This window comes from Nycticebus coucang, chromosome 21 (assembly GCF_027406575.1).
Source record: "Nycticebus coucang isolate mNycCou1 chromosome 21, mNycCou1.pri, whole genome shotgun sequence".
NCBI lineage: Eukaryota > Metazoa > Chordata > Mammalia > Primates > Lorisidae > Nycticebus > Nycticebus coucang.
Genome location: NC_069800.1, coordinates 15,168,091 through 15,192,727, shown reverse-complemented (window position 1 = coordinate 15,192,727; position 24,637 = coordinate 15,168,091). Strand labels below are relative to the sequence as shown.

Here is a 24,637-nt window from a genome sequence, read left to right as displayed (position 1 = left end):
CTTACATGGGAGCTCGGGCTCCAAATGCCAGCTTCTGCATTCTGTAATGTTACAGACACCAGCCCCAGAGAATTGACAGAAGCCATAGCCTTTTATGGCCTGGCCTTGGATACATGTAGCTTCACCTTAGGAAGGAGGTTGGTAAAATCCGATCATTGTCTGGAGTTTTAAATTGGATAAAAGTATTAGCAAGAAACTTTCCTTTATTTTATTTGTTTATTTATTTTTGAGGCAGAGACTCACTCTGTTGCCCAGGCTAGAGTGCCATGAAGTCAAGCCTAGCTCTCAGCAACCTCGGATTCCTAGGTTCAAGTGATCCTCCTACCTCAGCCTCCCGAATAGCTGGGACTACAGGCACCCATTATCATGCCCAGTTAATTGTTTCTATTTTTAGTAGAGATGGGGTCTTATTTTTGTTTAGGCTGAGCTCAAGCAATCCACCCACTTCAGCCTCCCAGAGTGCTAGGATTATAGGCATGAGCCACCATGCCTGGCCAGCAAGAAAATTTAAATGTATTTTCCTTTCAAACACTTAAAATGGTAAAATGTCTAAGACACATTTTCTAAAGGTGCATTTAGTTGCACATGTCATGCACGTTTGAACAATTGTACCTCCGGTGCTGGAAGACAGAAGGGTCAGACTGTGGGTCTCACTAGGCCTTAGTTCACCCATCTGTGAAAGAGACCAGTAGAAGACTGTCAGAGAAAGGAGCGCGTAGAGTTCTTAGCACGGTGTTTGGCACATAAGAACCAATTTTTTAAATGTTGGCTCTTAGAAGAAGTGGCTCTGCTATCGTCCTTAGCCTCCTGGGAAACGGGAGCACCCAGAAGGCCCCAAGTTATTCAGAGAGGTCTTTTTTCCTGGGAATGAGGTAGGGCACTGCATGTAAGCCCACTCTTGGCAAACGCTTTGTTCCTGTTGCCTAGAACACATGCCTAGTGTTCCTTTCATTCCGAAATTCTAGGATCTTCTCAGATGTTTTAACATGGCTCCTTAGACATCACCGAGGGTCTGATGTGGGCAAATATTATCATTCCAGGTGGAAAACTCAAGTAAGGAAGAGCTTAGGCCCCACTCGTGACCACAGTGCATGAAGGGTGAAGGTGGAAAGGAACGTGGGCCCCCAGACGGTGCACTCTAAAGAGGGAGGGTGAGGAGCTGCCCCCGGAGCCCACTCCCTTGGCACGGCTCCTGTGCACAGTGCAAGCCCATCCCTATGCTTTCCACCCTGTGATTTAATTACATTTCTTATCCCGCGAACACCTAACTTAATACACCTAAGGTACTAACTGCTCTCCACTTATATGGTCTTCATCTACAAACTGAAAAATTAATACAATAACTAGGTAACGTGACATCTCCCCATGTTTTTGGCTAAAACATATTCAGCTTTGGGGGAAACGTTCTTTGCTGGACGGTTGATGTATTGGCTGCCTTCACACACACACACACACACACACACACACACACCCCACTTCACTTCGCTCTCAGCTTCAAGGTTTAACTCACATCGGGCCTGGATGTGTTATTAATGTGTTTTAATTCTTAATTTCTTTAATGCAGGGAGGAGGTGAATATTCTCCCAAGCACACATTAAAGAAACGTTCTTGTGTTCAATTTTCCCTGGCTGCATCACCTGCTGTCCCTATCCTGAGTCACAGAAATTCCTTAAAATAGATTGTCTGAAGACCACCTGAGCTGGATGAGCACACAGACACAGCAAACGTGATTGTTCAGTATAAAAATATTACTGTGCACTCCTAAGAGAAGAGTGTGACCTGCACCCACACCTGAGAGGGGACAGGTGCTTCCTTTCCAACCTCTGGCACCCACCAAATACCCAGAAAGGTTCTGAGTGTGTGGTGGCCACCCACATTCACTTTGAATACACACTCCATTTTAAGTCACATTTAACACATACTAACATAGCTCCCGATATTGCAAAAGTCACATTCTTTGTCCAAAAGTAGGTAGAAATTTTAATTTCAAAAGTGCACCATCATCTTTTCTTCTTTGTTAGTTGATGAAACCAGAGGACCTTGGATCCTTCCAGGTATGAAACAGAAATTTCTAGAACCACATCCAAGCCTGTGAAGCTGTCCCTCCCATTTCTCTATATGCTTTGTTTTCAGCAATTTAATTTTCAGAGAGACTCAAGGGAAATGGACCACAAAAAATATCAGCTTCTGCATTCTGTAATATTACAGACACCAAATGCTAATGTAATCATGTATTTTGGGGTAGGGTCTTACTTCCAGAAGCTTAGAGTCAAATACATGACCTTAGCTGTCTGGTTTCTGAAGTCACTTGATCTGTATTAACTTCCTTTTCTGTCAACACTTTAAAGGCAGGGGAGCTTTACACCACTTTGGAGATCAAGTGCTGTCATGGTATGTTACAGATCAGGACACTGAAATGATCCCTCAAGCTAGAGATTGCCCTCGTAGCTTTTGGAATTGGTAAAAATGAGGAAATATTTGGGCGGCTCCTGTGGCTCAAAGGACTAGGGCACTGACCCCATATATCATAGATGTTGGGTTCAAACCCAGCCCCACTGGCCAAAAACTGCAAAAAAAAAAAAAAAAAATTGGCCCTCTCTATATATCTGGCTACTAATCTGAAGGGTATACATTTAAAAATAAATTCGATAAGACTCTGGTCTGGAGTTCTTTATACTGTCTTTTCCGTGGAGGACGTAGAGCTTTCAGGGAGCAGGAATGTTCTTCCATGGTACTATACATTACAGACAGTCCCAATTTACAAACATCCAACTTATGTACAGTTTGCACTTACAAACATCTGACTGATGTACAACTCATATTTATGAATGGAGGCTGTTTTGAAGGTAATAGGTAAATGTACCTGTCCCAGCTTACCTACAAATTCAACTTAGGAGCAGACCTCCATATCCTGTCTCTATCATAAGCCAGGGATGGCCTGGATACAGAAGTATGCTGTCCCCCTGCCGCTTATGCAGGGTTGGTGCCTGGAGTGGATGAAGTAAGATTTAACTCCATACAAGTGGAGAATTGCAGCCTAGCCTGAAAGTCCTAGGTAGCCGTCTACACCTGCTCCATAATGCCCAGAGCCCCCTCACCAGCCTCTTGATCTTCATATTTCGGATTTTGCAGGTGTGACTCAGGCCCTGGAATTCTCTAAGCCTCCCTATCCTGCCTCACATGTCAGAAGTCACATGGGTGTCTTGTTAAGACGCTGATTCTGATGCAGCAAGTCCGGAGTGAGGCCTGAGGGCTGTGTCTCTCACAGGCTCCAGGGCGATGCTCACATTCTGCTGTCCCAGCATCACTTGGGCTAACGAGCAGAAGGCACACTTGGCTGTGGAGAGAGGTCCGGAGAGGAACGACTCGAATTCTGCACTTATCAGTCTGAGATAAGAGAATGAATGTTGTGAGCCACTTTAATTCTTCCTGCAAAACTATAAAGAAAGCCAAGTTTCTCTCTCTGATAATAGAAGAAATGAACAGCACATATAATTGAAACCTACAGATAGCCCCCAACAGTGCTTGCCCCATTAGTTTCAATCTTCTCCACCTAAGTCCTTATCAACATAGTCAGAATGGACCAAGGCCTGCATTGCCTCCTCTTCCCTTCCTATCAGAGGACAATTAAATGACCAAACGCCAGAAACTACGAAGGAGTAAAACTTCAGGGTTTTTGTTGTACTCATTTGCCACCTGGAAGAAAGACTCGGACCCCACTTCAGGTATAAATCAGATGGTGATTTATTACACCTGCGCAGGGGACTGCGGTGATTTATTATACTTGCACAGGCGGGTCGCCGCCCGGAAGGGCAAACGGCACTGAAGAGAAAAACAGGCTGCCTTTTATACCTTTTTTGTTGGCAGGCAAGCTGGTGAGCACAGAAGCAGGACTTTAGCTCAGGGGCAGGGTTACAGTCAGGGGGGCTACAATGTGGTGGGGTTACAGTGAGTTGGCTACATTGTGGCAATTGGCACCAGGACAAACTTAGCTTGGGAAATTTTGCTTGAGTAAGCTTTCCACCATTGTTTAGCCATTGCTAGGGTGTTGGGGTAAGTTCTACCATTGTTTTACCTGTGGCTAGGAGTTTTTGAGAACTCAGGGAACTTCCTTGTTCTGAAACCTGGTCTCAGAATTAACCTGAGTGGTGGGGGGGAGGTTGAGACTTTCGGGAACTCAAGACAGTTAAGGGTCTTTAGGGGTCTTTTTGCTGGGTACTACAGTTTCCATCTCCAAAAACCAAATTAGGGGGCAGGTGATCTTGAATGAGAAAATGTTGCATCTTTACGTTTACCGGGCGCTTCTGTCCAGCATTTCATCTGCCTATATCAGTAGTACTGAGAAGTCATCTCCAGGGGAAACGTAAGGCACTTACTTCGTGCTGTATCACAGTCCCTGTGGATGTCTGGAACCTCTCTCATTCATCACTATTTCATAATGAATAACTCTTCTTATAATAAGGAAACTTACCAGCTCTTGTTAATAATGAAACATACCCTAGTAGATTAATGTATACTGAATTAGTGTGTTTCCATTTTTTAATGTTTTCAAAACTGGTTTTCAACAAATACGTTTTTTAGTAATTTTATGTTATTTTATGCCTTTTTATATACTAGTCTAAAAAAGGATCTGCAGAAGGTCATGGGGGGAGGTTAGAACAAAATGTTTAAGAACCCCTGAGCACTATGTCCAACTTTCAAGAGACAGCACCTGTTTGTGTTTCAGCATTGTCAGCACTAAATCATATGATTATTTTAGGTCAGGGATCACAAATGCATGTTCCTCCAGGGTTCAGTGTTACAGAACAAATGACGCACTGGTCGGGTCTAAGGAAAACAGTGACAGAAAGAGGGTAGTAGGTGGCAGCTGACCTTGGCTTTGGGGTGGGGTGATAAAGAGCTGAGGGGAGCAATGAAAGCTGAAGAAGGCTCACCCCATCTAAGGAGAGGGCTGAGTAGCTCCACCGCGACACGGGCTGCCTGGCCTTCTGATTTTTCTGAGAGAAATCAGAAGTTTTGGTGTTGTGGAGAAGTCCCTAAAAATATTATAATGCGCACGTTGCCAGCTCTTTCAATTAACAAGAAACAAAGAAACAATAATGAGGCCAAGTAACCAGAATAAAACAGTGATCAATATCCAACACAAGATGAATCGGCAATACAGAAAAGGATCGACTTTCCTTTTGCCTTAAGAATATTGATTCCAAAAATCACTACACTTCCCATCTTTGCTTATCCAAAGAAAGGCAAAATACTTATTTTCATCAATACCCCACATCTACATAATAGGGTTACCAGATTTAGCAAATAAAAATACAAGATATCGCGGGAGAGATTAAAGATGGCGGCCGAGTAACAGCTTCCCTGCAACTGGGAACAGTGAGTCTGGAGAGACAAGACTCCAGGCATCTCTGGCCGGTGGGATCTGCCTATAATCATCCCTTTGAGGATACAGGGAGCCAGCAAGGGACTTCTGGACCCCAGGAGGAGGACAAAAACAGTGGAAAACTGGCAAGTGGTTGCATGTGTTCGATCGACCTAATCACGCCAGCAACCGTAAGTACAAGCAGCAGTGACACTGCAAACCGGAAAGGCCTTACCTGTGAACTGTTTCAGTGTTCTTGGACTTGGCACTCAGTTGAACTGCCTTGGGGAGAGCTTGAGCAGGAGTGTGGAGAACTTTGGGCATTGTCTGGGGCCCAAGATTGAGCCACTGAGCTGGGCGCAGGAAGCCATTGTGAAAGAACTGCCCCAGCAAGCTCCGCCCTCAGGGTCTCAGAACAAGGATTGGGCGGGTCAAAGTAACCTACTGACCAAGCAGCTCAAAGGCAGGGACTGAGCTGCCTTACAGCCTTAATCCTTAGGGGCAGCGTGGGACAGTTTTGGCACACTGGAGCCCTGGGCTGTTGCCCTGGGTAGAGTGCCGAGACGTCACAGCTCATAGCAACCTCAAACTCCTGGGCTTGGCGCCGCCCAGACCTCCATAAGAGCTGTGCAGTGACCCACGACCAGTGACACACACCCACCAGGCCTCTGCATTCCCTGACCAGGAACTGCGGGAGCCACGCAACCATGCGTCGTCCCTCCTGTGTCCTCCCAGCTTCCACACTAGCCCGTTCATCTGGGCAGGGACTCTGGTAGCTGTGTGCCCTTTGGAGCCCTCCCTGCCACTGCGCAGAGCTCTTCTCCTGGCCAGAGACTGCTGGAGCCTTGGGCTGTCTGTGCCAAAGTCACTGGGTGCCTGGCACTCCCAGAACAGTGCACACCACCCCCAGCCCTGTTGCTGGATCCGGGTGTGTCACAAACCGGAGCTCCTTCCACAACCAGAACTCCCTAGCTAGAGCATCCCCAGAGGAACTACACAGGATCACTCCCTACAAAGATCCAGCAACAATAGAGTGATCCCGCTAGGGTCTAATCTTGGAGAGACACCTCCCCAACTCTGAGGACAGCCAGAGGCAACGGTGAAAAACAATCATGAGGCGAAATCAACAGAAAAACTCTGGCAATATGAATAATCAGAGTAGATCAACTCCCCCAAGGATCAATGGGGCAGAAACAGCACAAGACCCCATGCACAGACAAATAGCTGAGATGTCAGAAATTGAACTCAGGATCTGGATAGCAAATAAGATCGAACTAGAATTCCAAAAGTTATCTCAAGAATTCAACAGATTCAAAGACCAAATGACCAAAGATTTCGACACATTGAGACAAGAAGTTGCATCCCTCAAAGATCTGAGAAACACAGTAGAATCCCTCACTAACAGAATGGAGCAAGCAGAAGAAAGGATTTCTGACATTGAAGACAAAGCTTTTGAACGCTCCCAAACCCTCAAAGAAGAAGAGAAATGGAGAGCAAAAACAGACCACTCTCTCAGAAAGCTCTCAGATAATTTGAAGAAAACCAATATTTGTCTTATAGGGATCCCTGAAAGTGATGAAGTGGCTTCACAAGGCACAGAGTCTCTTCTCCATGAGATTATGAAGGAGAACTTTCCAGACATGCCAAGAGATTCTGAAATTCAGATAGCAGACAGTTTCAGAACTCCAGCATGACTCAACCCAAATAAGACATCCCCCAGACACATCATAATCAATTTCACTGAAGTTAATATGAAGGAGAAAATTCTGAAAGCAGCCAGACGAAAGAAAACCATTACCTACAAGGGGAAGAATATCAGAATAACTGCAGATCTCTCTGCTGAAAACTTTCAAGCCAGAAGAGGATGGTCATCGACTTTTAATCTCCTAAAACAAAATAACTTTCAACCCAGGATCCTGTACCCAGCTAAACTGAGCTTCATTTATGATGGAGAAATTAAATACTTCAACGACATTCATATGTTGAAGAAATTTGGCACAACTAAACCAGCTCTCCAGGACATTCTTAGACCTATCCTCCATAAAGACCAGCGTAATTCTCCACCACAAAAGTAAACCCACCCAAAACATTTTTGATCAAATTCCAACTTCCACAGTCTCAAAAGGATTAGAAATGTCCACTGGTCTCTCGAAAGGCTTATCAATACTCTCAATTAATGTGAATGGTTTAAATTGTCCTCTAAAGAGGCATAGGTTTGCAGGCTGGATACAAAAACTCAAGCCAGATATCTGCTGCATTCCAAGAATCGCATCTTACATTAAAAGACAGATATAGACTCAAGGTGAAGAAATGGTCATCTATATTCCAGGCAAATGGAAAGCAGAAAAAAGCAGGCATTGCAATCCTGTTCGCAGACGCAATAGGCTTTAAACCAACCAAAATAATTAAGGATAAGGATGGACACTTCATATTTGTTAAAGGTAATACACAATATGATGAGATGTCAATTATTAATATTTATGAACCCAACCACAACGCACCTCAATTTATAAGAGAAACTCTAACAGACCTGAGCAACTCGATTTCCTCCACTTCCGTAGTAGTTGGAGATTTTAACACCCCTTTAGCAGTCCTGGATAGATCCTCCAAAAAGAAGCTAAGCAAAGAAATTTTAGATTTAAACTCAACCATTCAACATCTGGACTTAACAGACATCTACAGAACATTTCATCCCAAAAAAACTGAATACACATTCTTCTCATCAGCCCATGGAACGTACTCCAAAATCGACCACATCCTAGACCACAAATCTAACCTCAGCAAATTTAAAAAAATAGAAATTATTCCTTGCATCTTCTCAGACCATCATGGAATAAAAGTTGAACTAAATAACAACAGGAACCTGCATACTCATACAAAAACATGGAAGCTAAACAACCTTATGCTGAAGGATAGATGAGTTATAGACGAGACTAAGAAGGAAATCACCATATTGTTGGGACAAAACAACAATCAAGACACGAATTATCAGAACCTCTGGGATACTGCAAAGGCAGTCCTAAGAGGGAAATTTATAGCACTGCAAGCCTTCCTCAAGAAAACGGAAAGAGAGGAAGTCAATAACTTAATGGAACATCTCAAGCAACTTGAGAAAGAAGAACACTTCAACCCCAAACGCAGCAGAAGAAAAGAAATAATGAAAATCAGAGCAGAACTAAATGAAATTGAAAACAAAAGAATTATACGACAGATCAATAAATCCAAAAGCTGGTTTTTTGAAAAGCAATAAAATAGATAAACCTTTGGCCAACCTAACCAGGAAAAAAAGAGTAAAATCTCTAATTTCATCAATCAGAAATGGTAATGATGAAATAGCAACAGACCCCTCAGAAATTCAAAAAATTCTTAACGAATACTACAAGAAACTCTACTCTCACAAATATGAAAATCTGAAAGAAATCGACCAACACCTGGAAGCACGCCACCTACCAAGACTTAGCCAGAACGAAGTGGAAATGTTGAACAGGCCTATATCAAGTTCTGAAATAGCATCAACTATACAAAAATCTCCCTAAAAAGAAAAGCCCAGGACCAGATGGCTTTACGTCAGAATTCTACCAAACATTTAAAGAAGAACTAGTACCTATACTACTAAACCTCTTCCACAATATAGAAAAAGAAGGAATATTACCCAGCATATTCTTGAAAGCAAACATCACCTTGATCCCCAAACCAGGGAAAGACCCAACAAGAGAAGAAAATTATAGACCAATATCACTAATGAATATTGATGCTAAAATACTCAATAAGATCCTAACAAACAGAATCCAACAACACATCAAAAAAATTATACACCATGACCAGGTTGGATTTATCCCAGGGTCTCAAGGCTGGTTCAATATACGTAAATCTATAAATGTAATTCAACACATAAACAAACTTAAAAATAAAGACCATATGATTCTTTCAATTGATGCAGAAAAAGCTTTTGATAATATCCAGCATCCCTTCATGATCAGAGCACTTAAGAAAATGGGTATAGAAGGGACATTTCTTAAACTGATAGAGGTCATCTACAGCAAACCCACAGCCAATATTGTATTGAATGGAGTTAAATTGAAATCATTTCCACTGAGATCAGGAACCAGGCAAGGTTGCCCATTGTCTCCATTGCTCTTAACATTGTAATTGAAGTTTTAGCCATTGCAATTCGGGAAGAAAAGGCGATCAAGGGTATCCACATAGGGTCAGAAGAGATCAAACTTTCACTCTTCGCAGATGATATGATCATATATCTGGAAAGCACTAGGGATTCTACTACAAAACTTTTAGAAGTGATCAAGGAATATAGCAATGTCTCAGGCTACAAAATCAACACCCATAAATCTGTAGCCTTTATATATACCAACAATAACCAAGCTGAACAAACAGTCAAGGACTCTATTCTTTTCACAGTAGTGCCAAAGAAGATGAGATATTTGGGAGTATACCTAGCAAAGGACGTGAAAGATCTCTACAAAGAGAACTATGAAACTCTAAGAAAAGAAATAGCCGAAGATGTTAACAAATGGAAAAACATACCATGCTCATGGCTGGGAAGAATCAACATTGTTAAAATGTCCATACTGCCCAAAGCAATATATAATTTTAATGCAATTCCTATTAAAGCTCCATTGTCATACTTTAAATATCTTGAAAAAATACTTCGTTTTATATGGAATCAGAAAAAACCTCGACTAGACAAAACATTACTGAGCAATAAAAACAAAGCAGGAGGAATCACGCTACCAGACCTGAGACTGTACTATAAATCCATAGTGATCAAAACAGCATGGTACTAGCACAAAAGCAGAGAAGTAGATGTCTGGAACAGAATAGAGAACCAAGAGATGGATCCAGCTACTTGGATCACATTATTTGATCTTTGACAAGCCAATTAAAAACATTCAGTGGGGAAAAGATTCCCTATTTAACAAATGGTGCTGGGTAAACTGGCTGGCAACCCATAGAAGATTGAAACTGGACCAACACCTTTCACCATTAACTAAGATAGACTCTCACTGGATAAAAGAGTTAAACTTAAGACATGAAACTATAAAAATACTTGAAGAAAGTGCAGGGAAAACTCTTGAAGGAATCGGCCTGGGTGAATATTTTATGAGGAGGACTCCCCAGGCAACTGAAGCAGTATCAAAAATCCACTACTGGGACCTGATCAAACTAAAAAGCTTCTGCACAGCCAAGAACATAGTGAATAAAGCAAGCAGACAGCCCTCAGAATGGGAGAAAATATTTGCAGGTTATACCTCCAATAAAGGTCTAACAACCAGAATCCACAGAGAACTCAAATTTATTAGCAAGAAAAGAACACGTGACCCCATTTCAGGGTGGGCAAGGGACTTAAAGGGAAACTTCTCTAAAGAAGACAAACACAAAATCTACAAACACATGAAAAAAAGCTCATCATCCTTAATCATCAGAGAAATGCAAACCAAAACTACTCTGAGATATCACCTAACCCCAGTAAGAGTAGCCCACATAACAAAATCCCAAAACCAGAAATGTTGGTGTGGATGTGGAGGAAAGGGCACACTTCTACACTGCTGGTGGGAATGCACACTAATACCTTCCTTCTGGAAGGATGTTTGGAGAATACTTAGAGACCTAAAAATAGACCTGCCATTCGATCCTATAATTCCTTTACTAGGTTTATACCCAGAAGACAAAAAGTCACAATATAACAAAGAAATCTGTACCAGAATGTTTATTGCAGCCCAATTCATAATTGCTAAGTCATGGAAGAAGCCCAAGTGCCCATCGACCCAAGAATGGACTAGCAAATTGTGGTACATGTGTACCATGGAATACTATGCAGCCTTAAAGAAAGATGGAGACTTTACCTCTTTCAAGTTTACATGGATGGAGCTGGAACATATTCTTCTTAGCAAAGTATCTCAGGAATGGAAGAAAAAGTATCCAACGTACTCACCCCTACTATGAAGCTGAATTATAGCTTTCACATGAAGACTATAACCCAACTATAGCACAAGACTATGGGGAAAGGGCCAAGGAAGGGGAAGGGGGGGGAGGTTTTGGTGGAGGGAGGGTAATGGGTGGGGCCACATCTATGGTGCATCTTAGATTGGGTACAGGTGATTGCACTAATGTACACAGCTATGATTTAACAATAAAAAAAAGAAAAAAATACAAGATATCTTGTTAAATTTTAATTTCAAAGAAGCAATGAATGTAGTTTAAGCATACTATATTTCCTGTGTGATATTTGAGATATGCTTATATTAAAAAATAACTTGGTATGTACCTGAAATTCAGATTCCACTGGACTTCCTGTATTTCATCTGGCAACTTTGCTAATCAGCCAATCTCAAGTTGTGATATTTGTGTTTTATTTTGTTTGAGTAACATGGTTATTGAAGTACCATGTACACTCAGAAAAGTGCGCATGTGCTGAGCATGCTCAGGCCATTCACAGACTCAGCACCCTTAGTCACCAGCATCCTGATGGAGAATGAGAACAGTCCTGGCCTCCAGGAGACCCTGGGGCCCTTCTTGAGCCTCTATCCTTGGCTCAAGATGAGTGCTATTCCTGAATTAAAACAGCATGGTATGGTACTAACAGAATTAGTATGGCCTGCCTTCAAGTCTTACATAAACGGGATTATAAGACTCTGCATGTGTGCATGTGTGTATGTGTGTGTGTGTGTGCGCATGTTAGTGGGAAACGCTTACTCTGATTACTGGATTACTGAGTAAACCCATGTTTGGGGTTTACTGCGGACACTGCAGACACTGCCAATGCCCTATGCATGACCCCTCACCTTTACAAGTTCTGTTCCCCTCCCCTGCCCTCCCCTGAGAAGCCCTGCGTTTCTTTGTCCGAGGGCTCCTCATCACTGAAGCCCATATTTTCTGTCCTTGGGGCAGGAAGTGCCAGGGAATTAACCCCCCTGGGGGCAGCCCCTAACCAATAACTGATGGGAGTGGGTGGACCTGGACCACAGGGAGCTGGGGTATTGGTCCACCCACTCTCTCCCCATGGGTGAGACGAGGGCAGGGCTGCGTTCTGCAGGGTCTCCCAGAGGTCCCCACTTGGACTGAGCTGCGGTCACCCACTGCCATACCAGGTCACCCACTGTCCTTCTTCCAGTGATCCCCTAACAATACCTCCTAGAATCACCTCCCCAGATAAACTATTTTCCTGGGTCTGTTTGAGGTTGAAGCTAAGCTAACACACACTTGGTTAAATGAAATTACCCTAAGTGCCCTACATTTAGTCAATAAACTTGTAGCAAGTACTTAGTAGTGTCAGGTGCTGGGTGCCGGCACATCAGAGCCTGGCAGTGAACGCAGACGCCCCTACACCAGGTATCCAGACTAAGCAAAGGGCTCCTGGGCCACCTGGCCGGGCCAGGTGACAGCCCTGAGACCACCAGCCCAGCATTTTCTTCCTTGCAGCCAAGCTGACTCCCTGAGAATTCTAACATGTGCAAGGACTACCAAATCTTGAAGACCTAGCAGGCAGTAACTTAGATTTAACATGAAAACTACTGCCCATAATGTTATGGATAATTGAGTACCACGGCGTCTGCAGTCACCATGAGCATCCAGGGTTATTGTTCAGCAAGATCAGTGAAGAGCGTGCAGGAGATTATTCTGTGTCTGCATGTCCGGGGAGCCCTCATTTTTATTTAAATATATCTCCAGAACAGCTTATTTATCACTGGTTTTCCTCACACAAAACTAGAACTCAAGATGAGTTTTCTTAGGAAAAAAAATTCTTAATATGAATTTACTTTATGTTCCTAGTTGAGAAGATTAATAATCACAAATTCAATCTATTCTGCAAAACCATGATACTGTCTCTTTATATAGCCCGATTATTACTGTCTGTGAACTTCTAGAAAGCAGAAGCTATTTGTATTTCAGGGATTTTTCTCAGCACAGAAGTATTGAAAAAGTGTTCAGAAATACTGAATAGGCGGTCATCAGCACCAAGACACCCCCAGGAAGAAACCCCACATCAGCCATGTCCGAACTTTTGATGTCCTCAGACTGTTTCAGGGCAGTCCAGCGCCCAATCCTAGCTCCAGATTCTGTCGCTGTATTTCCTGAGACGACAATTGGCTGTAGGAATTGTGTCAGCTCAAAAGCTTGGAACAAAATTCATGTTGTGATTTTTCGAATCCCTTTTCCATGAAATTTGTGTGAAACAACATTTCTCTGAGACAACAGCAGTTTTATGTTTTATGTCATGTCACTATTATGGTGTTCCGTCTGCTTCAGTAGTTCTTTTTTTTTAAGACAAGTACTCACAAATCAGAGGCATTCTTGCCTTTGAAAATGGGCCTGCCATGTCAAATTTATAAGAGAAATAGTCATAAATATTACATATCTACAACTATTTTCACATATACCTGTGTGTATGTTATCATGTATATAGACCTAGAATACATCTCTATATACAGATAATTTATCATTTTATCATAACCAATCGCTTCTAACCTAGAAGCAGCCTGAATTCCAGAAGACAGGAGAATATGTTGTTTGAGAAGTTTGATTTGTTTTTCTTGGCCGTATACCACTCCCAAACTAAACGAAATTATGAGAAGGAAGCTAAAGCAGCACATCTGATAAAGAATGTGAGAAATGCACTCCAGAAATAGAAACAAAAATATTGGGATGCAATTCCAGCTGGGAGGGATTCCTAGAGCTGTAGGGGGGAAACAGAGCTTCTGGCTGAATTTACAGAGCAATTGGCCAGCGGATGGGCTTCTGCTATCTGTATTATTGGTTAATGAGGTCAAGGGCAGAATTACTCACTGTTAGTTTCCCCCGGCCCCTATTCTGGTCTCCTCACCAGAGTGACTTGTCTTTCTTCCCTGCGGTCATTTTGCAAAGTGCTACTATGTATGGAGAGCGAGCTGTCTTCTCATCAACGTGCTGTGGCTCAGGTGACACCTGCCAGCAGAGGCAAAGAGACTCCCATTTTGATGCAGAGGTGCTAACACGTCCCTCTGCCCTAATGTGTTCAGGGCCTGACTCATGTGATTGCCAGCCTTCATCTAGAGCAGCAGTTCTCAACCCATGGGTCGTGACTCTCGCGGCATCCGGAAGGTTGAGAACCACTGAGCTAGAGGTAAAAATCCCTCACTGAGAAGCAAAGACCACAGAGACCCCAAAAGACCCGTGGATGCCTATTTGTGAAAAAATGAACCATTTAGTCACCAATGAGCTGCATTGGTGTTGTATTTTTGTAAACTGAACTAGCCAAATGGATAAGTAGTTTCAATATTATCTGATTCTGTCCCTGCTAGAACATATCCATACCTAGAATATATCTATACCATATCCCTATCAATAATCCTTATAACAATTCCTTCCTGCTTGGATTACTTACCCTGATTCTTTTAAAAGCGGCATATTTTTATACTTAGCTGCGGTCCCTGCTTTTTTGTTTCTCAGTCTTCAGCTATCCCCACCTTTGTCTACCATCTCTAAAAAAGTAATAAAGAAAAGAAAACTCCCCTAGAAGGTGATCAAAAATGGGCGTCTGTTTTCATCTTTACCTCCCTAAGGAAGTAATAATATGGTATAATTATAATGCAATAATAATTTAGTATAATATGTGGAGATGGGGATTAAGACCCAGGCTTCCCGGGTTCAAATCCCAATTCTCCCCTACTGATGAAATAGCATCTTGGTCAAGGCTCCCACCTTCACCAAGCCCAGACTGCTGACAAATGAGGACAAACCTGACCTTATTAGGTTACTGCAAAGAGTAAACGAGATACCCTTCTACAGCCCCTTCTTTGCAGGTAGTGTCATATAAATATTGCTGTTGTGGGGAACGGTGGTCTCAGAAAAGGAAGGCAGAGGTGGATAGGAGTTCATGACTGTAGCTCTTGCTATCACTACTGCAGAATTATGAATGATTTGGGTGTATGTCTTTTTAAAATTCCTTCTATAGCCAAGTGTTGTGGCAGGCATCCGTAGTTCCAGCAACTTGGGAGGCTGCGGCAAGAGGATTGCTTGAACCCAAGAGTTTAAGTTGGTGAGCTGTGACACCAGGGCACTCTACCCAAGGTGACATAGTGAGACTCTGTCTCAAAAATAAATAAATAAATAAATTCCTTCTGGAGTGTGGAAAATTACTATTTGATTTGACTCCTTCTTGTGCTCTATTTCAATACTTCTAGAGGGAAAAAAATTGGGGCATTTTTCCCTATAGGGGTAGGCTCTGGGTCTGGGGCTGAAATTTGATGACAATTTAGACATTGAAAATTATTCTACTTATAAATAGAAAAAATATGTCAACATCCACCACCCCAGTTTGTCATCTAGGTCTAGGGCAAGGTTGTATTTCTTGCGGCAATACATCTAAGTGGAAATTTTGTTATATGATTTTCTATAACTTACTTTTATTAAACTTAAATGTAGGCAGAGCTTGAAGAGGCAACCAGTTCTAGGAGTCTTATGAAAAATAGCCACCTTCCAGTCCCACCAACCCAAATTCACCACTCTTCTGAAGCAACTACTTTCCTTTAATTTGGCTGTTCTTGATATTTGTTCAATATCTCTAAATAACCTGCTTAGATGGCAACTGTTTGATTTTTCAGTTGCAGGCATTCTCCTCCATTGACTTCACAGTATAGAAGAGGAGGGTTTAGGTCTCTTTTAGCTCCACCTATCCAGCCCTCCCATTCTGCCCCAATAGTTACAAGTTCAATTAGATAATTGTCTGCTTAGTTTATTATGACTATGTGACCACTCTTCACAGCTGAACCATTAATATATAATGACTCACCTTCTTATACACATAGTTCTCTTTTCCTTATGGTTTATAATTGTCTTTTCTATTATTGTTTTCTATGTTATATTCCCAGAGCTCTTAATATCCATTCTGTAGGTTCAGAATTATTAGGCAGTCCATCAATTTTATGCTTTTGGCATCATTTCTTCTGGAGCCTTCTGAGCAGCTCTAATTTGGCTAGCTTCCCTTCTAAGCCTACTACAAAAGTTCCTTTGGAGAGTCTCCCTTTACCTCCTTTTAGAAACTTCTTTCACCATTACTATGGAAACTTTCCTTAATTATATAGATTGTAGTTGCTTGGTATTATGGTTTATTGTGGCATAATTTTATGTAACGATGGTTTATTCCCTTATTTTGGTGGAATACATCCTCCAGTATCTTTTTCAGAAAGGGTACATGGACGTAAATTTCTTGATACATCTAAACTTTCATTTTTCTTCTTTTCTCATTTTTAATTAATAATGTGATCAGGCACAGATTTCCAGATTTTAATCATTTTCTTCTCTGATTTTGAAGGCATTACTCCATTTTCTTCTAGCTTTCCACGTCTTTGTGGAGAAACAAAAAGTCAGTCTGGTTTTGAACCTTTGTGTATAAACCTGTTTTAGTTTCTCTGGTAGTTTCTAGGGTCAGTTCTTTGTTCCAGTATTCTCAAAGTTCATAACTATGTGTCTTAATGCACATTTTTTTCCTTTTTCTTTTTCTTTCTTTCTTTTTTTTTTTTTTTGTGTGTGTGTGTGTGTGTGTACTCAATGAACAGGACTTAGAGGACCCTTTCTCTTTGAAAATGCATGCAGGACTTGTAAATTATTTATTTGATTATTTCCTGCTGTCTGTTTTCTGGCACTTCTATTTTTCAAATGTTGGATATCTTGTTTTCTCTTAAGGTGAGCATGGGCAATGAGTAACCAGTCTGCCTAAAGTGAGGCAGGAGATTCGCAGATTAAATTCTTGAAGAGTTCTTTATTTGCCCTATGTGCTGGGCCCATCTTTACCCCACATCTAGAACTTTCCCCACTGTCAACTGAATTACAAAGTAGTCTTCTCTTTTCCAGCTTCCAAAATCATGTTGCTCTGATGAGCTCCTCTATTTTTTTTGCTCCGGGGGTATGTGGCCTACTTAAAAAACTCCCTTTACTATTATCTGATTATAATGTAAGAAGAAAAAGCAAAAGTAATGGTATGTGTTCAATTTGACATCTTTAACTAAAAGCCCAAGTGACTTGTTAAAGAAATTCAGAATTGATATTTGCCACGTTTCAAGTCCATTTGCCTGATTATAATGAATTGAATAAATATTCACAACCTTTTATGACTTGCTGGAACATGAACAATTTCATCCAATTTGATCTACTCCAAAGATGGTAAGTGATGACCATAGGTTCTAAGCATTTACAATGCAAAGAGAAAATGATAAAAGGGTACAGAATACTGTATGTTTGCTCTAAAGGGATTTTTGTGATGTGGACCCTCTTCTTGACAACACTGTCGTGTGTAACTTAGATCCACCCCCATGAAGCCTAATAAGGTAAAATTAGCAACAGAAAATACCTAAGTGTCCATATAACAAGTGGAAGAATGCATTAATGGAAAAAGACAAGCCTCATTATTCATTTATAGTGCTTTTAAGTCATGTTTTTCATGTTATTTGAATCCAGAAAGCCTGCTCTGGTTTGACTTAGCCCAGTCCTTCTTTATAGACTGGCACAACAGTCAGGGACAGAAAAGCTTGGAAGATGGCATTGCCCCTGCAGTCACTTGTTTGCTGTTGTCCTTGGACTAGCACTGGCCTAGCTGAGTGTGCTGACATTTTCTGGGTCCTTTTTCACTTACTAGGTCAAGGCCGAAGACAGCCAGACAAACAGCCTGTGGCCACAGGGCAAGTGATGCTTTTCCAAGGAATTGTCAGGGGCCACCTAGGAACCACCTGCTGATGTAGCCTGTAGACTCTCCTAGAATTCTTTCTGTGGGTCTGCCAAAGTGGGACTACTCTGTGAACGGAATAAAAATGCTAAGCATCCCCTAAGAAGAGGCTTTGAAGGACTTACCAGGGAGAAATTAGTCATCCTCCAGAACACGGATCCCAACCTGGAGTCCAGTTCCCTCCCCTCCCAGTGACTTCTCCTCCCTATGATGCCCGGCCCTAGCTGTTCTGCCTCCTTCAGTACTGAACGACCCCATTCCCTGTAGACTAGGGCTGCCTCAGTCTCCAGCAATGGACTCTGCATCCCAGCATCTCTTTTTAAAGAAAGAGGAGATGATTGGGAGGGTTATGACTGGGACATCAGACAAACAGCAAGGACATTTTCTCCAGATCAGTATGAAAATCAATTATTTTTAAGATTCTGATTAAACCAGGGCTCAGATGCCAGCAAGGCCAGACATATAATAGACATAACAGGAAGAGGGCCAGTTGAGACCCCAGGGTAGGCTTGTCCATGCCCCTTCTAAAGGGCAACAGCTGCCCAACACAGGTTTCTTGTTCCACGTTGGATGGGTGCTGCCATAGACAAGAGTTATTGACAAGGCACAGGATAGGTTTGCCCCCACCCCTGGTGCCCTTGATGTTGGGCATGCTGAGACAGGCCATTTCTGGGTGATGTGAGACTCCTCTGACAGCCAGCATTGCATCAGGGGTCTCCCCAGGCCTTGCTGCTTCTTCCTCAGACTGCCCAGCAGCCTGGGTCAATCCCCCAGCCTTCCCACTTTCCACTGGCCTTCCCTCTGCCCACCAGCCTTACCTCTCCCCACTGGCCTTCCTACTCCCCACCGCTTTCTGTCTGTCCTTCACAGGGTCACACCTGAGTTGAGCAGACAGGACTACCAGCTCCCTCAGCTCTCTCCCCATTTTTTATCACCTGCCATTTCCCCCAAACAAAATTGTTTGAGGTTTAATTCTATCTTCAGGTCTGCCTCTCAGAAGACCCATACTAACACCTGTAAAGACCTCCAATAAATCCCTACAGATTCACAGACTGATTAGTCCAGAACAAGAGGCATAGGCATGAGGCTGTATTTCTGGCTGCCCGCTGGCCAGAGCTGGCCAGCGGGAGTCACCCTGGCCCAATTACATAGCCCAATGACCTGTTTCCATTGACTTTGCCTCCTTTTCCCTTTAGGTTGTGGCTCTTTCCTCCTGGTGTCTGCTGAGGGATTCAATTTACTACACGCTGTCTGTGATTGCACTTATTGTGGTAAGTCACTCCTGCCTTGCTGGTCCACACCCACACCTGTCTACTGCTCAGCTCCAGGGCTACAGCTGGCTCGAGCACAGTGGAGAGTGAGGAAGTGTCTGTGCATGGCGGCAGCATCTCTTTCTTCCAGAGATCTTCCAGCATCTCTTTCTTCCAAGGTTCACCAGGAACCCCAGGCTGATTGAGGGTTACTCTGAACCAGAGTCTTGCCGTGAATGAACTGGGCCCGTGATAGTCCCAGCTGTCTGTTCCTTCTCACTTGCCTCATGGCTCTTTCCTAACTCACTCTATGGATTTCCCGTTCCTCCCCACCCTGGAAGTTCTCCGAGGACACGCCCTTCCCTCCTCACAACACCCATTACCATGGCCATCTTTGTGCCAATGTCCTATATTCTCAGCAGCTACACCTCCCTGAGCTCCAGTCATGGATAAACAATTCCCTGCCAGACATCTTTACACTCCACACTCAACATGCCACTAACTAAACATTGAATTTTTGCCCCAAGACTGGACCACCTTGCTGGGCCACCTTGTATTTCTGCCCCATCCCTGTACTAGCCATCTAACCTGGGCATGATATTAAATTGGCCTTTTCCTCAACTCTCACCAAACCCATATGGCTAATTGCACTGTGTATTTTCATCTCGTAAAAGTTCCCCTGGGCTGCCCCTCCACAGTCACTTCCCTGGAGGCTCTCTCATTGCCAGTCTCTGCAGCTCACTGCAGGTCAGGTTGGTGTTGCCATCGGAACCCTCTCTGCCCCTGCCCCTCCCCTCTCCACCCCAGTCAATGCTCAGAGCCATCCAGTGGTGTCTCTACAAAGAACACCTGCAAAGGCCACATGATTTTCTAACTGTTCAGTGGCTGTAGGCCAGCCAGGCAGAAAAACTCACACTTTCTAATGCAGTGAGGTGAGCTGTCGAGAAGTAGTGTGGAAAATTGGAAAGAACATTGAAATAGGAGTTGGGGAATCTATCTCCTAATTCTGCCTTCCCCCAATATCATGTTTAATTTTTTAGGTCAACTTGACTGGGCTAAGGGGTGCCCAGATGGCTGGTGAAACATTATGTCTGGTTGTGTCTGTGAGAGTGTTTTTCAGAAGAGATTGGTATTTGAATCCTTAGGCCTTATGAAGAAATATCACCCTCACCAATGTAGGAGAACATCATTCAGTCCATTGAGGGCCTGAGTAGAACAAAAGTGCAAAAGGAGACTAAATTTCCTCTCTTGAGCTGAGCTGTCCATCTTCTTCCGCCCTTGGACTGGAACTTACACCACTGGCTCCCCTGGTTCTCAGGCCTTTAGGCTTGGTCTGGAAACATACCAGTGGCTTTGTAGACAGAAGAGTATGGGACTGCTTTGCCTCCATGGTAATATGAGCCAATCCTTCGTAACAACTCTTTGTATGTGTGTGTGTGTGTGTGTGTGAGAGAGAGAGAGAGTGTATGTGTGTGTATGAGTCTGTGTGAGTGTGTGGTGTTTCCTCTTGACTTTGTGTCTCTGGAGAACGCTGACTGATACACCCCCTCCCTAGCTCTAATCACCTTGGGGAACTCAATCTCTCTGAGTTTTCTTACCAACAAAAGGGGAGTAGATTCACTAAAGTATCTACTCCTGCAGATTATTTTATTGTAAATTTCTATGCAAATAAAATAAACACGATGTTTGATGTAAGACTTTCCACAGGGAACCAGCTAAGTACGTCAGTGACCAGCAGTTCCCAACATTGAAAATCCTGGGTTTACAAACCATCACAAGGTTTGCCAAGAGGTCAGTGTTGCCCCAACAATCGCTCTGCACCTCATTCTCCAGAGGTCCCAGATTAAATGCCAGCAGGAAGTGAACCAACCACTATCCCCTAATTCCAGGAGCCCTTTACCATTGGGAGGGTGGAGACCTACCCCCAAGGAGCAGAAGGGCTCGGCATGCCATGCTGGAACTGGACACACACTTCGTCTTTGAAACTTCTGGTTAGTAGACTTATGAACACATCTATCTTCTCAGTTATTGCCAGTGGAAAAGGCATGATCACGTGAAACCGGAAGGCTCCTGTCTTCGCCTCAGCACAGACATCTCTAACACTCTTTCTAGCAGACTCGGTCCTGGACGCTCACCCTCATTGCATGCACTCTGCTCTTCTGCCTCTAGGGCAGAAGGATGATTTTTGAAAAAGACTTTCTGCAGGAGGCAAGATCGGGATAGCATAAATGAGCACAACTATCTGCTTTGCTGAATTCCAGAAAGAGGGGACCGTAAAGACAAAGCCACGAACAGGATGGGGCAGGCCCAGAGCTCCCCAGAGCACAGACGTGGCAACACTGTTTCCCAGGCAGTCTTGCCGGCTCGGCTTCTTTCTCTGTTTTCAGCTTGCAGGACTGTGTGTGAAATAACTTGTCTTCTGCCCAATTTATCTGGACATGTCCAAGACAGAGTAAAAGTAATTGTTGCTAATGAGCTGTGAAGAAGCAAAGCAGTTTCGCCTTCTCAGTCTGTGGTGACACCAAGCCCAAGCCTGGTCTTTGGGCAGAGCAACCATCTGCCTGCGGGTGTGGCGTGTCAATCACAGAGCAGAGCCAGCTGGATGCTGGGGCTGCCGCAGTACCTCTGTGCGTCCGTCAGACAGCAACTCTCTGTAAAGCGTGTTAAGAAGCAGCGGAAAAGATAAGCTATGAGTCCTCCAAGTCTCAGTTCTTTTTACTCTAACAGGTGTTCCTCTGACCTCACCATGCCTTAGAAACATCAGGAATGCTTTTTTAAAATGCAGAACCCCAAAATCTTAATTCCACAGGTTTTAGGGTAAGGCCTAGGAACTTGCATTTTGACCCACATATCCCCCCACCCCAGGTGATTCTGAACCACGTTGCATGTTGAGAAACACAACTTTAAATAAAGTTGGAAACTGTTACATGGCAATGATCATTTCTAGAGTCAATGTTGAGATTCTCAAAGATAAGGACACTTGGAAGGCTATGCAACTTTAGTCCAACGGGATTTCTGGGATCATTGTCACATGAGACTCCAAACTGCATTCAAGAGTAAAACAGAGTCTTGTACCCCAAAACACACACTTTGCAAAGTGGCTTGGACAATGTCCCCAAGTCTGTTCTGTGCCCCCAGCCTCGGGCTGCAGCTGACACACACTCTGTGTCTTTCTGTCAAGGTTTCTTAGTCTCCTCTTCTGTGTTCCCCTAAAATCAAGGTAAAGGAGTCATTTTCCTTCTAGATTTCCTTCTGTAACGCTAAACTTCTCCACAGGACTCTGCAACGGGCACTGGAGATTCCTTTATTTAAAAGCCCTTCCTCCTACCCACAAAATAACTAGTAACCTTCCCAAACAATTTATTCAACTATTAGGTTTTTTTAAAAAACACTCTTGCCATTATATAGTTCTGAAAAATGTTCAGAAGGGGTAACTGTCAGTCCCCCAAGGTTGTGCAATAAAGAGCTCATTGGCCCAGAGTGCAAGTCTGGATTAAGTGGGACCAGATGTCTTTCTATCCACCTCCCCTTCAAGAGGACTGACAGGCCTAGGAGGATCCCAAGGACAAGCAGTGGGGCCTGGAGATCCAAAGAGCAGGAGAGATGACTTCTCAGAGGTTCTGATGGCTGCGGATGGTTCAGAGTCAGGCTGGGAAGGTGCTGATAGCATCCTTATTATCTGGGTTCAGAACTGCTGAAATTCCAGCTGATGCAGGCTGGACAAGAACAAGGGCCCACAACCAAAACTATGGGACAAGGAGCTGCCCACTCATTCTAAAACCAATGGACTTTAAAACCACTGACGCAGAGACACAGAGGGTATGTGGGGATTTCACCTGGACTTTGCTCTCTGCTATTTTCTAGCTGTTGTTTGCTTATTTATAAGGGACAGTGCATTAAGGAACAAGCCCAAGAAATGAAGTCATTGTCTAATGCAATTATGATATCAAAAACATAAAAGTGTGTATTTCCTGGGCCCCTTCGCCTACCCCAGTCAAGTGTCCCCTTTAGTGCTGGGGCATCCTGTACTATGAAGTGTCAGGCCTTGGAGAAGCTGGACAGTGCAGTCCTGGGCACATTCTGGGTTCTTTGGAGAGGCCCTTGTGTGGGGTCCCCTGATATGGCCTGTGAAGATCATTACAGACTCACCCCTGCTTCTCCTCTATCCTGGGAGCATTTCGACCACAGGCATCACCAGCCTCCCAGTTCTGCCTTTCCCCCCGAATTCCAGCAGCCTGACAGTTTCCTGTACTGAAATGTTACTGTAATTTACATAATTGTGTAATTTACATAAATGCAAATGATTCATTACAGAGTCAGTCTAAGCAGCTGCCCTAGAAGAATTACTTTATTTTTACCCTTCATCTCTGCTTGAGGACAGGACTGTGTGCATGGAGAAAGGGAAGCCTCCGGGGAAGCAGATAGACCGACAGGGACAAGTTCACAATGAGGTGGACTTACTCAAAAGTGCACATTCACCAGTGCTGCCTGTCTGCAGATGGACAGGTGAGACCTGGGTGCCACGGGTGCAGTGACGAGGCTCCTCTGGGGCAGCACGGCCCTTTCCTTCCTTGGAGAACTCATGGTAATGGCCCCAAGTGGGGGGACCCCACAGCTCAACTGACTCACCCACCAAAGATGCTCAGACCTTCCAGCAAGACTTCCATAGTGACAGACATGACCTATAATCTTGGGCTGTCTGACACACAGTCACATGTAGCCCCTGTGCGCTTCAAATACAGCTAGTGAGACCAAGGAACTGATTTTTTATTTCATTAATTTTAATTTTTAAATGGACAATATTCAATATGGGACTGGGTACTATCCTGCATCTGCTGATAAAGGTTTTCTGGGTTGGTACTCACAACGGTGCCAGCTAGTTGGTTTTTGCATCCCACTGTATACATGGCAAAACCAAGGCTATAGTGGTAAAATGGTTTGCTCTAGATTAGGGAGCTGTAGCACCTTGGATCTGCCAGAACCAGTGCATGAAATGGTGCAGCCGCACTGCCCCAGACAGAATGTGGACTCCCCCCAGTAAAACCCTCCTCCTGCAGCCCTCAGGCTCCCCATGCCCCACTAGAGAGACGGGCCAGCCTCACTCATTCTGTAGTCTTGCTTCAAGACAGGAGAGAACAGCCTCAGCCTCCTCCTGCAGGAATTCTTTCATTGAAACAACTAATCTGAAATGATCCAGGAATCTTTTTATCTTGACCTTTCTATGGGAGGAAAGAAGTCTTAGAGGTCACATGGATGACCATCCTCCACCTCCAGCTAGCCACAGCAGCCATTGTCACCCCTCCCTCT

At 43.6% G+C, this 24,637-nt stretch overlaps 1 protein-coding gene across 3 annotated transcripts in view; it reads left to right on the top strand.

The window, feature by feature from the left end:
• Window positions 1-24,637, top strand: part of SLC24A3 (solute carrier family 24 member 3) — a 542,017-nt gene that overhangs the window by 462,728 nt on the left and 54,652 nt on the right. For all 3 annotated transcript variants that reach the window (XM_053574485.1, XM_053574487.1, XM_053574486.1), the window contains exon 7: window positions 19,277-19,351. In XM_053574485.1, coding sequence (XP_053430460.1) covers window positions 19,277-19,351 — 75 coding nt within the window. The remainder of the gene's footprint in view (window positions 1-19,276; window positions 19,352-24,637) is intronic.